At 43.1% G+C, this 12,733-nt stretch overlaps 1 protein-coding gene across 1 annotated transcript; it reads right to left on the bottom strand.

Annotated features, from left to right (window-relative positions):
• Positions 1-2,555: 2,555 nt before the first annotated feature.
• LOC131332860 (uncharacterized) lies at positions 2,556-3,934 on the bottom strand. The gene is made up of 3 exons (XM_058367171.1): positions 3,491-3,934; positions 3,276-3,442; positions 2,556-3,168 (listed from the first exon to the last, which is right to left on the bottom strand). The coding sequence occupies exons 1-3, from the start codon at positions 3,932-3,934 to the stop codon at positions 2,556-2,558; spliced, it is 1,224 nt and encodes a 407-aa protein (XP_058223154.1).
• Positions 3,935-12,733: the final 8,799 nt, after the last annotated feature.

Genomic DNA, 12,733 nt, shown 5'->3' with positions numbered 1-12,733 from the left:
TGCCGTGTGCTGTTATAGTACAACGCACAGTACTCTTTCCTGACAGTTTGCAGTTTTGTTGTTTCCCAAGATAGATTACACGATGGTTGAAGTTTGACCTTTGCAATGGCATTCCTGAGCTAATGCATGTCTACGTTGTGCTTCTATACTATGACCAAGCTTTTTCCTATGCAAGACTCATGGAAAATTTACACTTTTGGAAACCCAAGGCTCTTAGAAAGTTGAAGTTGCTCCCTCCACTTCTCCTATAAATTCAGGCTTCCTTCTTCAAATTTTCTTCACCCCAACATTCTTCCTCTCTCAAAGACTCTCTCTTCTTTCAAATGGCTCTATCTCTCTCACCGGTTCGCTCTGCCCTCGGTTGGTTGCGATGGACGGCGTTGATTGGCTCAACTTCCGAGCTCATGGTCTTTACTCTATAAGGCACCTCCACAACATTCGCATTCGCCCCGAGCTTTTGAAGGCAGCGGCAAACTTCTAGCATCTGAAGGTTCATGTGTTCCGCTTTGGCGAGCAAGAGCTTTGTCCAACTATGGAAGAGTTCCGTGTATACCTTGGCAGCCTTAGCTCGGGAGAGGTCATCATCCCTCCTGTGCGTGTGAACATTTCCAAGGTCCTAGCTGCGGTTCTTGAATTGAGTGGTGGTGCAGCTCGCTACTTGGTTAGCGACGGTCATCTTAACAACATGCAACTCATCGAGATGTTTTCTCCTCCTAGCGTTCTTACGAACATGACTTACCAATCCTGGCGCATGACAGCCCTTTGCATGTGCTTGTTGGTGGCTTATCTCTTGGTTCCCTCCGTTGGTCATGCTAGCTCGACATTGGTTAACATCGCTGTTCAGATTGAGGCTAGGAAGGACGAGATTCCAATGGTTTTGGCTGAAACATTAATTGGTTTGGACAAGGTTCATTTTGGAGCGACAGAGATTTTTGGGGGCAGTCCTCTCCTCCTATAGGTAAGCTTCTCACTCAGCTATCTTTTTTTGGATTTTTCTCACATTCTCATTTTACCTCAACACTCGGCTTGGCTTTCTATAGTTTCTTACTTGTTTTTCTCTCTTTTGTAGATTTGGCTTTGTGACAAGGTGAATGTGCTGACTATTGGTGCTTTGAGTTTGCGGACCGCCATGTCTCCTAATGGGTCCATTTCTTCAAGCATTTAAAGGCTAAGACCATTTCTTGGAGGTGCCCTTGGCTGGACCTTCCTTGCTGGATTGGAGGCCTTTTCCTTCTCCATCCCCTACCGGATTCCGCGCTAGCTCGGTCTCAGGCAAGAGGTGCTTGTGGAGGTTCTAGTGGACATTGTCTTGCCTCTCTTTTGCCCTTCTGTCCTTTACTATTACCAAGAGTTCTGGGGGACTCGTGAGGTGATTGACGCCAGCCCCTATCCATCCGTGCTGGCACGTGGGAGCTATCGGAAGTGGCTTAGGAGAGACATTGCTGCAAGGGCAAGGGCTCGAAGAAACTAACTCACCCCTACTACTTTGATCATGGAATAAATTGTGCACCCACTTTGTTTTATCATGTTACACTTTTATTTTCAAGAAGTATGCTCAGCCTTATGTAGTAGAAGTAGTAATTTAAATAAAAGTGAGTTATAAAGGGTTTCCCCCTTCTTGATTCCATGCTTCGAGTTCTTGCAACCTGGATTTTTTTATTTTGACTGAATGTGACCGGGCCTCAAAGCAAGGCTACCTAGGTATCCTACTTGTAAAGAAATCAGGTCATGACATAGTTCACGGTAAGGTTCGCTCTTGTTTTGACACTCTCCTTTTGTGCTTTAAATTTTGCCTAGCACCGCCCATTCGGGTTTTTAGTTTAGCGAGCTCTTTATTATACGCCTTAACTTTTGCCTAGGCTGCCCTAGCGGGTTTTTAACGTAGCAAGCTTTTGCTCTAACTTTTGCTTGGAATTGCCCGCCCTTTGCGATTTTCTGTCTAGCGAGCCTCTCTCAGGGATAATAGCGCTTAAGCTAATCCAAGTTGACCAAGGTTGAAAACTCATTTCCATCCAAGTCAATGAGCTGTGAAGCTCCTGCGGACAAGATGGTCTTGATAATGTATGGCCCTGACCACTTTGGTTGAAACTTTCCTCTTGGATCAAAGACTAGTGCCCGGATTTTCTTCAAAACCATGTCTCCTTCTGCCAAGTCCCTTGGTTTCACCTTCTTGTTGAACTTGCACGCAATCTTCCGTTGGTATCCTTGAATGTGGTAAAGAGCTCTTAGCCTTCGTTCGTCAAACAACATGAGTTCCTCGAATCTATTGTTTTGCCATTCTGCCTCCTGAACCTCACACTCAATCATGGTTCAGAAAGATAGGACCTCTAGCTCGATTGGAGCACAGCCTCCATACTGTAAACCAAAGAATAGGGGGTTGCTCCTGTTGGTGTTCATACAGATGTCCGATATCCCCATAAAGCTAGCGACAACTGCTCATGCCAATTCCTTGCGGATTTGATGGTTTTCTCTAAGATGGTCTTGATAGTATTGTTTGCTGCTTTTATAGCCCCATTGGTTTCCGTCCAGTGAGTCGTAGACTTGTGCACTTGGATCTAAAACTCTTCCAAAACTTCCTTGGCTCGGCCTTTGAAATGAACCCCATTATCTGATATAAATGCCTGCGGAACCCAATATCGATAAATGACATTCTGCTTGATGAAATGTGCAACTTGTATCGCAGTTAGGGTTGCATAGGAAGTAGCTTCTACCCACTTTGTGAAATAATCAATAGCAACCAGAATGAACTTATGACCGTTGGATGCTGCCGGCGTAATTCTTCCAATAACATCAGTTCCGCAAACTGAGAAAGGCCAGGGAGAAGTCATCTGATATAGTTCGGATGGTGGAACATGCATGAGATTGACATGGATCTGGCATTTATTGCATCGTCGTACATACTCTATGCATTTTGTTTCCATGGTGGACCAAAAGTATCCTTGCCTTAGAATTTTCTTAGCGAGCATCATGCCATTCATATGCAAGCCGCATACTCCCTCATGAATCTCTTCCATTACCCATTTAGCTTCTTCTCTGTGGATACATAGCTTGTGCATTCCACAGTGGGATCTCTGATACATATTCCCTTCGCAAATGATGTACCGAGATGCCAATCTTTGGAGAGCTATCCGATCCTTCTTGCTTGCTTCAGGGGATATTCTCCTCTTTCTACGAATCTCCAGATGTCATAGTACTAGGGGTGGTCGTTGTCAGGTTCATTAATAACCATGCCATGCTGGTACACTTATGAATCCCTTTGTTCAATCACAATAGACCTTAGTTTCACCCTAATAGGAATTTTGACCATGGATGCCAATGTGGCGAGAACATCTGCAAATTGGTTATTAAGCCTTGGCACGTGAGTAAAAGTCACCTTATTAGAATGAGGAATGAGGTCCTCAAGGTCTTGGTGATATGGCTTCAGCTTTTCCTCCTTGACTTTCTAATCATCGTTAGCCTGTGACACAACCAGGTTAGAATCCCCTACTACTTCCAATTTCTCCACACCGATTTCGATGGCTGCTTCCATGTCGACGATGCAAGCCTCGTATTCTGCCTGATTGTTGGTGACTTCAAAGTTTAACTTGAAAGCGAACAGAATGTGAGATCCATTGGGTGAGATTAACAACACACCAATTCCGAATCCTTCCTGATTGGCTGCTCCATCGAAATATAATTTCCAAACATCCTCGGCTATGGTCATCAGATCTTCATTAGGGAATTTGAATTCAGCATCTTTGCCTCCCTTAACAGGATGATCGGCCAAGAATTCCGCGATAGCCCTTCCTTTTACTGACTTCCTGGTAACGTACTTGAGCTCAAATTCTGCTAACATGAGTAGCCATCGTGCTAGTTTCCCAGTGAGAGTTGGTTTCTCAAATAGGTATTTCAGAGAGTCCATTCGAGAAATCAACCTTACCGGGTATGCCAGCATGTAATGTCTTAGTTTCTTGGAAGCCCAAACAAGTGCTGAGCATGTCTTTCCAACGGAGTGTAGCGCTCTTCGCATCCAACCATCTTTTTACTTAGATAATAAATAGCCCTTTCAACCCCATCGTTTCCTTCTTGTGCCAACATGCACCCCATCGCGGATGGAGTGATAGACAAGTATAGGATCAAAGGTTTTCCTGATACGGGCGGTGTTAATACAGGGGGATTTTGCGGATAAGTTTGGATTGCTTCAAAAGCTTTCTGGCACTTGTCATCCCATTTAAACGGCACACCTTTCTTGAGCAGGCGGAATATTGGCTCACGGGCCAATGTTAGCTTGGCGATAAACCGGCTTATGAACTGCACTTTTCCAAGAAAACTTCTTACATCCTTCTCAGACCAAGGCGGTTCCATTTTTAGGATAGCCGTGATCTTTGAAGGATCGACTTCGATGCCACGGGTGGTGATCATGAATCCCAACATCTTCGCGGCGGTGGCCCCAAATGTACAGTTGGCTCGATTGAGATGCATTTTGTACTTTCGAATCCTTTAAAAGAACTTCCTGAGTGATGGCAAATGCCCTTTTCGCTCCTTTGCCTTGACGATCATGTCATCAATGTAAACCTCTACTTCCTTGTGAATCATGTTGTGCAACAAGGTTGTAGCGGCTCGTTGATAAGTAGACCCTGCATTCTTCAACCCAAAAGGCATGACCCGATAACAGTAAGTTCCCCATTCAGTGACAAACGTGGTTTTCTCTCGATCCTCAGGGGCTATAAGATTTGATTGTAACCTGAAAAGCCTTCCATAAAAGAGAGCAAAGCGTGTCTTGCGGTATTGTCTACTAGAACATCGATGTGTGATAATGGAAAGTCATCCTTTGGACTGGCTTTGTTTAAGTCCCTAAAGTCAACACATACCATAATTTTGCCATCCTTTTTAGGGGCGGACACGATATTTGTGACCCATTGAGGGTATTCAGTTACTATTAGGAATCTTGCGTTAATCTATTTTGTGACCTCTTCTTTTATCTTGAGCACCCAATTGGGTCTCATTTGTCTCAATTTTTGCTTTACAGGTTTTGTGTCGGGATAAAGAGGAATCCAGTGTTCCACCATTTCAAGATCGATTCCGGGCATATCAGCGTGTGACCATGCAAAAACATCTTCGAATTCTTTAAGCAAATCTATGTGAGCTTGACGCTCTTCCTGAGATAGCGCGGAACCGATCTGGACCATCCGAGGATTCTTTTCATCTCTCAAATTTATTAGAATTACTTCTTCTTTTATAGGCTAAGCATGCCTCTCATCTTCCCTTTCAATTAGGGATTGAATTTCTTTGGGGATGGTCCCATCGAAATCCGTCTCATCATTGTCAGAGTTGACACAGTTTATTTCAAAATCAAGAAAATAGGCGGAATTAGCTTCATTTATTTCATCATCAGTAAAGGCCTTGGGGGCACCATTCACACGAGTAAACTTGAATTCAAAGTACAGACCATGAGGAGTTGGGCCAATAGGCACCAATCCAGACTCAGAGGACTGGAAAGACTCAGATGACCTGGACTCTGACTTAGATTCAGAATCAGTCCCATGGCAGGTTACACTTGGCATGAAGATCCAATTCTTATACTCTTTACTGGCATCCACAATGAGTAAAGTTGGGTCTTTAAGGGCCTCCTGCCCCAGCATCAGCACTTCAACTTCAAGGACTGTACCCATTAGTTTGCTTTCCTCAAACAAGATTCCCAGACTTCCCATGTCAAAAACCTCAATCTAGTCGGTTGGTTCTTTCTTTATGATCACAACCTGGACCCCATATTCTTCCTATTCTGGCCAAATGTCATTAGCAAATATTTCGAACCCGGGCAGTAGGGTATTGGTTTCCTTATCCCAGAATGTCTCTGGCTGGCCTTGTTAGACCTATTTTGCTTTTCCTCACAAAGTAGTCTTCCAATCTGTTTTCTTTCTTCACCACATTATTGCTAGAGGGCTTATAGCCAAGACCGGTCTTGCATATCAGAGTTCCAATGACCTCAAACTTTGGGGGTCCTTACTGATTCTTTCCTAGACCAAGCCCTGACATGTAGGACATTTTCTTCATTATTTTTAGAGCAACATTACTAATAACGAAGTCGTCATCTATTTTGACTGAAAAGACAGAGCTTGTAGTGTCCAACGAGAAACCTCCAAGAGCAATGTCTGCCTCCCCATGCTGAATTTCCAAGAGCGGGGCATTGTCCTCGGTGGGTGTATGAATCCCAGAGTCCTTGTATATGGTGAGCATTCTTGTTTCAAGCCCCAGACGGATTTTCTGATGGAGAGAGGAAGGTACAGCCACGATGTTTGGGCGATGCATCCAAGGCCTCCCGAGCAGCAGATTGAAGGAAGCAGTGATGCTCAGCACATGGAATTCGACCTCAGTCTGGTAGGCCCCGAAGTTCATTGGGAGCATGAGAGGGCCGACAACATCTCGGCGAGTATTATCATATGACCGGACTTTGACATCAGACGGCGAGAAATTTTTGTTTTTATATCCCAAACAATAGGCAACTCGGAGTGGGCAAACATTGATTGCGGAGCCATTGTCAATTAGGATTACTGGAACCCATTTACCATGGTATTTTAGAGTGACGTGCAATGGTTTATTGTGATCAGTTCCTTCGATAGGCAGGTCTCAGTCGGTGAAGGTAATGGCATGCTTGATGGGAATGGTTTTGATGAGCGTCACAAGCTCATCCGGATTCATGTCAGAGGGAACTTTTAGGTGAGAGAAGGCTTGGATGAGTCCTTCGCGATGGCAAGTAGAGTGAACAAGCACATCCCAAATAGACGTTTTGGTTTGGGTCTGTTCAAGTTGTCGCTTTATCATTCCTTCAGGGTTTTTCTCGGGACGGGAAGGTTCTATGGTTGGTGAAGCAAAAGGTTAGAAAAGATTTTTGATCGGTGAGAAAGGCTTTTTGGCTGGTGGAGCTACAGGATTAGAGGATTCTCCGATTTGAAAGTTATGGGGTTGGTAAACACGACCACTTCTTGTCAGATGGTCAATCTGGCGAAACTTTTGTTCGTCACTCCATAAGTCAATTGGAGCTTTACGCTTGCAGCCAATGGTAGTTCCTTGGAGATTCTCAGCCAAATCAGCAATAACCACATCCTCCCAGAGATCTTTGGGTTTCCAATGTTCAGCTTCCATTACTGCTCGATTCACAGTCCATTTTTCATTTCCTACTCGTATGTTGACCACCTCAGAATCTACCCACGGGTTTAGCATAGTTTTTGCTTCCCATAAAATTGGTTGTGGCTCATCCTCCCATAAGTTCATGAGGGGTTCAGACTGTAGCATGGAGACATTGGCATTTTCTTGGAAAGTAACGGATGGTTCTGATTCTGCTTCATCCACGATGTAGTTCAATGGATCAAACTCATTACTTGCCACCTTCTCCTCCCTTGGTTCTGGATTGAGGCTCACGTTGCTGTAAAGATTATCAATGACAAAGTTATTGAAATGGGAGAAATTTGGGCAAAGTGGAACAAGTTCTGGCCATTCATCAGTGATCCTTCTAGGTTGGTATCCCTCGACATTCATCATAGGCAAGGAGAACATGTTGTAAGGGTCATCCATTGCTAGAAGCTGGTACGCATCTGGGACCGGATCCCATTCCTATTTAGGAGCTGCTTGGGGAATTTCATAGTTCTCTTGTTGGTTTTCAAACATTATGTACAAGGAGAGTCCGTCAAGAGGATCAACCCGAATGTTTTCCCAATCAACTTCCCATGGGGCTCAAATGGTGGCTCGACAGCTCTTTGAAGGTTAGCAACTTCAAATTCTTCCCAGTCAGAGATCAGGTTTCCCCATGTATTCTCTCACTCTTGAAGAAAGCAAAAGGCAATTTCTTCGGGGATCTTGATGATAGGTTTTGGTTCAATATCGAGAATGATAAAGAGGGTAGGGTCAAAATCTTGAGAGGTTGAGTCATTTATGAGGGTGATTTGGTTAATGTGGAATGTATTATTATATTGTGGCAAGGGATTTGAGACAGTGTTTGGCTTGTCTGGTGGGGAGCTTCAACAACTTTATTGTCAATGAGGTTTTGAATCTCATGATGAAGGCGGATAAAGTTATCTGTGGTATAACCAGGCATCTGGTGATAGTCACAATAGACATTGTAGTTAAGGTTTGGTGGAAGAGTTTGTGGTGGTGGGAGTACTTTTAGAACCCCAAAATTCAACAAGATTTTCGAGTAGGGCAGATCTAGGGATGCTGAATTGGGTGAAGGTTTGGTTTTGGGATTTTAGTTTTTCGGTGATTTGGTTTACCTCCACTGGTTTAGCAGAAGAGCTTCTAGCTTGATTGGCATTTCCAAAAAGGACATTGTTGTTTCCAGAGTACGCCCTTTTATTCTTTAAACTTTATTCTTTCTTTTCCAAGGTTACTTCCCTCAAAGCTTCCTCCACTGCTAGCCTAGAGTCATAGAATGTTTCAAAGTTTGGGGCTGCCTGAGAGAGAACCATATATGGTGCAAAGGAACTTGGCAAGTTCTTGGTGATGATTCAGATTTGTTCTTTCAAGTCTGTCTTGTTCTGCATTTGCGCGGCCTTGGCTCTCCTACGCTTCACATAGTCAACAAACCTTTCCTTGTCACCCATCTTGGTACTTTCTAGCTCTCTCGTGGTCATTTTTAGGTCGACATTGAAATTGTATTGGGCAATGAAAGCTGTCACAATATCCTCCCAGGTCCTCTTCTTAGATGGTTCAAGGGTAAGAAACCATTGTAGTGCTGGCCCATATAGAGACTCATGGAATAACTGTGTCATGGCTTCCTTTTCAATCCCTCGCATGGTGAGGGATCCAACATATCCCTGCAGGTGAGCCTTTGGATCAGTTGTACCATCGAACTTTGCAAAGTCTATGCCTTTGAACTTTTCTGACAATTTGGCATTTGGAAACAAGCATAGTTTGCTCGTGTCTATCTCTCCTTTTCCAAGTCTTTCGATTTTCTGAACGAACTCTTCCAACTTACTGATTTTGGCAATAAGGACAGCCATGTTAGGATCCGCAGTTGGGGTTTCTTTTTTAGGCTGTTCAGATTGTGGGGTAAACTTAGTTTGTAGCTTGACGCTGATCTCTTGCATGGTTTCCATCATCATGAGCATTTCCTTCTGCATTGAAGTGACAGAAGCTTTGAGCTGATCATCTACATTGGCGATGGACTGTCTAAGCTAGGTGCCTAGAGCTGTCATGTTTTGCCTGATTTCTTCCATTCCATTTCCTTGGTCAGCCATTGGTAAAGGATCTTTGGGTGGTATTGCCGCTGGGGGTTCTTGTAACACTTCTTACTGACGGTTGCCCTTCCTCCAGTACCTCAACCTCAAATAACTGGGTTTCTTCCACAGTGTCTGTGCGTACCAATCTTTGGAGCGGACGAAACCAATAGGGTACAACCTCTTCTTGTATTCGACCAATGTTTCAGAGCTGGCAATGAAGCAAAAGGGAGCAACTCAAAACTAATCATGGATCGCCCTACCATCTGCATGCCTCTTAGAAGCTAAACCTAGGACCTACTGTGACCCAAATCTCACTTAAAGTCGTTTGTACAGAGATTTTCGATAATCCGGGTAGGAACTGTCAGACAGGTTAAATTCTGCCGATTTTGGGGGAACCAGAGCCAATCTCCTTATCTTGACCATCCGAGACAAAGCAATATGATTATCGGAATCAAGATACGCACACTTTTAAGGTTAGCTCTGGACCAAGGGAGCCGTTCGAGCACGGCAAACACCAAAGCTATCCCAAACTCCATGGATTTATAGTCTCCTAGACTGACTGGAGAAAAATGTTTTATTATTATTTAGGTTGCAACGATCCTCAGAGTTTTTCTTTTTCTAGTGTATCCTTTGACAAATTCTAGGAGATGTCAAAATAAACCAAGTATTCAACTAATCTTTATTCAAAGATTTAATTTTGAAATAACTTAGAAGAGATGACGTGATACTACAACCATAGCGCCATTAACCGGAACGGTGCAAGCGACAGGGCACAACATCATTGCATTACTTCTAAATTATTCCTTATTTTTCTTTGAATCTTCGATTAAGCATTAGTCAAGGACTTAATAAATTCTGATTTTCCAAGGTCTCAGTGTTCTAAGGACTTATGAAGTTTAGACAACGTACACCAAGGTGCACGACTCTTCATTGGGTGTTTGCAACCTTTGAAAAATGAAGCGTCCTAACGGAACCCTACCTTCTAGCCTACATGAATGCAATGATGAATGGATGTCATGTATGTACAAAAGAAATATGCATACAAATAGGATATATCACATAGTCCTAACCACGGGTCTCAGTCCTAGGTTGGATGGTTCTATGGTTATGTACAAGTGCAAAAGGCCGGTTTTGGTTTAAAGGGGTTCCTTGGACTATAGCCAAGATGTACCTCCCATTGTCAAGTGTATTGCGAGACAATGGTCAAACGGTATGATGGCTTATCACGATCGAGGGTTGCTAGGTATCTTGGGAGAGCTTGTCACCGGCAAGCCGGGCAAGGTTGCCAAAACACACTAGCGGGGTTGTGCGGTGGAAAGTGTACAAGATAAAAGCTTAATATTCCAAAAGATAATTAAAATTTCCCCTTTGAAAGTGCCTTTTAAGCTTGGCCCTCTTAATTATTCAATTCTTTGAGAAATAAAAATAAGTTCCAAAATTTTGAATAATCATGAAAGTCTCCAGTAGAGTCGCCATTGTGAGCTCCTCGACCAGCGCACTTGTGCGCGAGAGTCGCCACTTGGATTTTTGAGATGGATGTTCCGAGAAACCGAGGGTTCATTTTGAAAAGAAAGGCTTTTGATCTAGCGAAAACGCTTGAGAATTTGGGTTCGAAGGCCACGTTACGAGTGAGGAAGGTTTTGTCAAAAAAACACCCCACTCGCCCGATCGGAACTGGTCTCTACTAAGCATTTTAAAAGGGAAAAACTTTAAATATTGTTTGGAAGATTAAACTCTTAATAAACAAGGGGAAGGGACATGGGATTGAATATGTCACATTGGCATGCTTGTGGTGCTTGCTGTACAGGGGATGATAATGGATGATGTATGGAAATGAAGTAACACACTTTATTTACAGACTACCTTGACCACAAACAGCATTGCACGATATACCATATTATGTTGCACGATCCTCTAATATACTGCACGGTGTACTTACCCTACTGCCAGTCTGCCATTATTGCTCAAATGCTCGCACGCTGTATTAGATACAATGTGCAATGTTACATAAAACATCGCACAGTGTGACCCTTCATACTTTTCAGAACACCTTGGCATCTTTCTTGTTGTTTTATTGAAAAATAATTTACAAAAACCCTTTTTGATGCACTTGATCATCATGGATGATCGTAAAAACCAATTTTGACAAGCCAAAGGCATGGTTTTTGGATAAACTACATTCTAAAATACACCTGTATCAACATCTGAGCAATATTAGCAGAACCAACAGCAAGTGGATGTGATCGAGACAGTCAGAACAAATAACTACATATATTAGAATACTGTGCATGGTAACACACTAAAGCATGTGGTGTAATATTACACCGTACGGTTTAATGAGTCCAGTACAGTAGCTAGTTTTTGTTTCTGAAAATAATTTTTGAGTCGGTACTTAACCAAAAGGGTCAAGTATGACTGGAGAAAACCCCCTCAGGGCCAAGAGCCAAGGTTGAGCTTGGCCCAAAGAAACTTGCCTTTACCTTCGGTTTTTGAGCTTGAACAGGGATAAATGAGCGTAGATGGGTTATGGATGAGTGTGGATATGGGTGGATGAGTGTGGATGGTTGAGGAGCTAGGGATTTTGGAGTGGTGGAACTTCAAAGTTAGTAGAGCACTAAACTTTGACAAAGGAAGAGGAGGGAATGTTTGGTAGAGAGAGAGATGCCTAGAGCATGTTAGCGATAACTTTCTCCAGACTTTTGGGGAGAAAGTGGGTGTGAGAAGGGAAATTCAAGGACTAAAGGCTAAGAAATGGAGTTTGTGGAGTCCCTTTCCCTTAAGGGGAGGGTTGTATTTACAGGCAAGAGCCAAGGATTATCAATGCAAATGGGGGAGGTGACTTCTAGGCTGGCTAGAAGTGTATTCCCTGCAAAGCCGACTTTGAGTTGTGGCTCAAGTGAGCTTGGCCGACAGCTTTCTGAGCTAGTCAGAACTTTTCCTAAAATACTGTGCGGTTTACCTCATGACCTCGTGCAGTGTAACAATTTTTATTACACCGTACGATGTAGAGGTGTCCCGTGTGGTATGAAAGGCTCAATCCTGGGCTTTTGGGCCTTTTGGATTCTGAGAGCCCATGTTCAAGCTCTAGAAGGTTATGTTTTCTTTATTTCATCATCGGGGGATTTAAAGAACCTTAGAGGCCCGGATTGAGGTGTCTATAAATTGATAGCGGCATGAGGGATTTTCAGGATTTTATCAATTCAATGGAAATCATTGACTTGCGATTGGTTGGTTGGTTATTCACTTGTTCAAGAAGTGAATACCGAATCAAGATTGGATCGACTCTTACTATCTCAAGAATGATTATAAAAAAGGTTTAAGAATAAGGAAATTGTGACGGTTGGGTAGGTTTAAAGATTGTGCAGAAACTTAAAAATCTCAAGGCAAAAACTTTAAGCTTGGAACTCATCAAACTTTGGGAACTCATTGACGTGCCAATGGTTGGTTGGTTATTCACTTGTTCAAGAAGTGAATACCCAATCATGATTGGATCGACTCTTTCTATCTCAAGAATGATTATAAAAGAGGTTTGAGAATAA

This window comes from Rhododendron vialii, chromosome 7a, assembly GCF_030253575.1.
Source record: "Rhododendron vialii isolate Sample 1 chromosome 7a, ASM3025357v1".
Taxonomy (NCBI): domain Eukaryota; kingdom Viridiplantae; phylum Streptophyta; class Magnoliopsida; order Ericales; family Ericaceae; genus Rhododendron; species Rhododendron vialii.
The sequence above is the reverse complement of the archived record's forward strand: the minus strand, read 5'-3'. Positions and strand labels throughout refer to the sequence as shown.